Source organism: Conger conger, chromosome 4 (assembly GCF_963514075.1).
Source record: "Conger conger chromosome 4, fConCon1.1, whole genome shotgun sequence".
Lineage (NCBI taxonomy): Eukaryota > Metazoa > Chordata > Actinopteri > Anguilliformes > Congridae > Conger > Conger conger.
In genome coordinates, this window is record NC_083763.1 from 77,221,515 (window position 1) to 77,224,014 (window position 2,500).

General features: G+C 52.4%; 1 protein-coding gene across 1 annotated transcript in view; it reads left to right on the top strand.

Annotated features, from left to right (window-relative positions):
• LOC133126752 (capping protein, Arp2/3 and myosin-I linker protein 3-like) overlaps positions 1-2,500 on the top strand; it is a 56,266-nt gene that overhangs the window by 45,796 nt on the left and 7,970 nt on the right. The window contains 1 exon segment of the mRNA XM_061239086.1: positions 1,534-1,787. Within this exon segment, the coding sequence (XP_061095070.1) occupies positions 1,534-1,787 (254 nt within the window).

The following is a 2,500-nucleotide window of genomic DNA, read 5'->3' on the forward strand; positions in this document are numbered from 1 at the left end:
TCTCTCTCTCTCTCTCTCTCTCTCTCTCTCTCTCTCTCTCTCTCTGTGGGGTGCTGTGGAAAGAGGAGGGGTCTAATCACGCTCATCTGTTTCCTACAGAAGTCAGAACCGGACCAGGACGCGGACAGCAAGACTGACAGACCGGCACTGACCGTTACGCTGCAACACAGACAGGCGAGCAGACAGACGGACAGACAGGCTGGAACAGCCACGCTGCAACACAGACAGGTGGACAGACCACCAGACAGACAGGCTCTGACAGACACACAGAGATTGCAGCAGACAGAGGCAAGCAGACAGGCAGTATCTACCATGCAGACAGACAGGCAGACAGTGTCTACCATGCAGACAGACAGGCAGACAGTGTCTACCATGCAGACAGACAGGCAGACAGTGTCTACCATGCAGACAGACAGGCAGACAGTGTCTACCATGCAAATAGAGAGACTGCGTGCTGCAGTCATGTGGATTGACAGACAGTCAGTATCAGCGGATAGACAGACTGACAGACACGCAGTGTCATCGGATCGACCGACGGACAGACAGACACCACCGTCAACGCAGCCTGACAGACAGACATCATTGACAGACAGACAGGCCGTGTCAGCCGCTGAGGCAGCTGACAGACAGACAGTATTGACAGACAGACAGGGTGACAGACAGATAGTTTTGTCTATGCAAGCAGACAGACAGACAGTATCAGCCATACAGAGTAGCAGACAGACACCACCAACAATGCAGCCTGATAGACAGACGGTATTAGCAGATAGACAGGCAGTATTGACAGACAGACAGAGTGACAGACAGACGGTATCAGCCATACAGAGTAGCAGACAGACACCACCAACAATGCAGCCTGATAGACAGACGGTATTAGCAGATAGACAGGCAGTATTGACAGACAGACAGAGTGACAGACAGACGGTATCAGCCATACAGAGTAGCAGACAGACACCACCAGCAATGCAGCCGGACAGACAGACAGTATTAGCAGATAGACAGGCAGTATTGACAGACAGACAGAGTGACAGACAGACGGTATCAGCCATACAGAGTAGCAGACAGACACCACCAACAATGCAGCCTGATAGACAGACGGTATTAGCAGATAGACAGGCAGTATTGACAGACAGACAGAGTGACAGACAGACGGTATCAGCCATACAGAGTAGCAGACAGACACCACCAACAATGCAGCCGGACAGACAGTCATCATCGGCTGACAGGCAGACTGGCAGACAGACAGTGTCAGCAGACAGGCAAGCAGTACTGACAGACAGACAGACAGTAACAATAGGCCAACAGACTGACAGACAGATAGCATCAACCGATAGACAGACAGTACTGCCAGACAGGCAGACTAACCGACAGACAGTAGCAGCAGACAGACAGACAGACAGACAGGCACCATCGGCGGACAGGCAGACAATGCCCGCAATGCGTACAGACAGACAGACAGCAGCAGCAGACAGACAGCCTGACAGACAGACAGACAGGCAGACAGTGGAGGCCATGAAGACGGCGGACAGACAGTCGCAAGGGCAACTCCCATCGGCCGAGAGACAGGCTCCGCCCGGAGCTCCAGCGGACAGACGACCTTCCCCTGAGGCTCAGGTGGACAGACACGTTAGGCCCGGGGGCCGGACAGACAGACAGCCCGCGGGTCCTCGGCCCGAGGAGAAGAGGAGGTGTCGAGGAGGTCTGGAGGGGAAACCGGACCCCCCCTCCCCAGAGCAGCAAGCCCAACCTGGCCAAGCTGAGACCGAGGCCCCTGCAGGCCAGCCCCGGTACTGCAGCCCCGGCCCTTCACCGCCTGACCCCGGGGAGTGCCAACAACGGCCCGTCCGCTACCCGATTCTGTGCCAACTCCTGCTCCTAGTTATTGAATTACCTCAACTATATCTTCATCTGAGCTCGGTATGAGCAGCAGCTACAGCCGCAGATGGTGCAGATGTTACCGTGCTCAAGTACAGACAGTGAGCCAGTGGGGTTTAATTGGAGCACCCCGAGCCTAAACCCACACCATTACGTTACATTACATTACATTACATTTTATTCAGGAGACGCTTTTATCCAAAGCGACGTGCAAAAAATGCATACCAAGGTCATTTGAACAAACTACAGAACTGGTTGGATGAGGTACAATTCACACAGAATCCGTCTTATAGCCATGAACATTAAGTCAAGAACACATGGTAAATCAGCCAGGCCTGTATGTAATGTCAGTATGTGCAGTGCCAAGGTGAATACAAATGCAAATGCATGATGGAGACAAATGCATCTGCAACAGTCCTAGATTAGACTACAAAGTATAACAAGGGGCAAACAAATTGAGAGAGGTGAAACAAGAGCCAGTATATCAGAGTACTCCCACAGAGGAGTCAAGGTACAGTGTGAAGAGATGTGTCCAGGTACATTATGAAGAACTGAGTTAAGTGTTCACAGTGTGGAGAGGGGAGTCTTCAGACTGCGAAGGAAAATGGGCAGTTAGTGAGCAGCT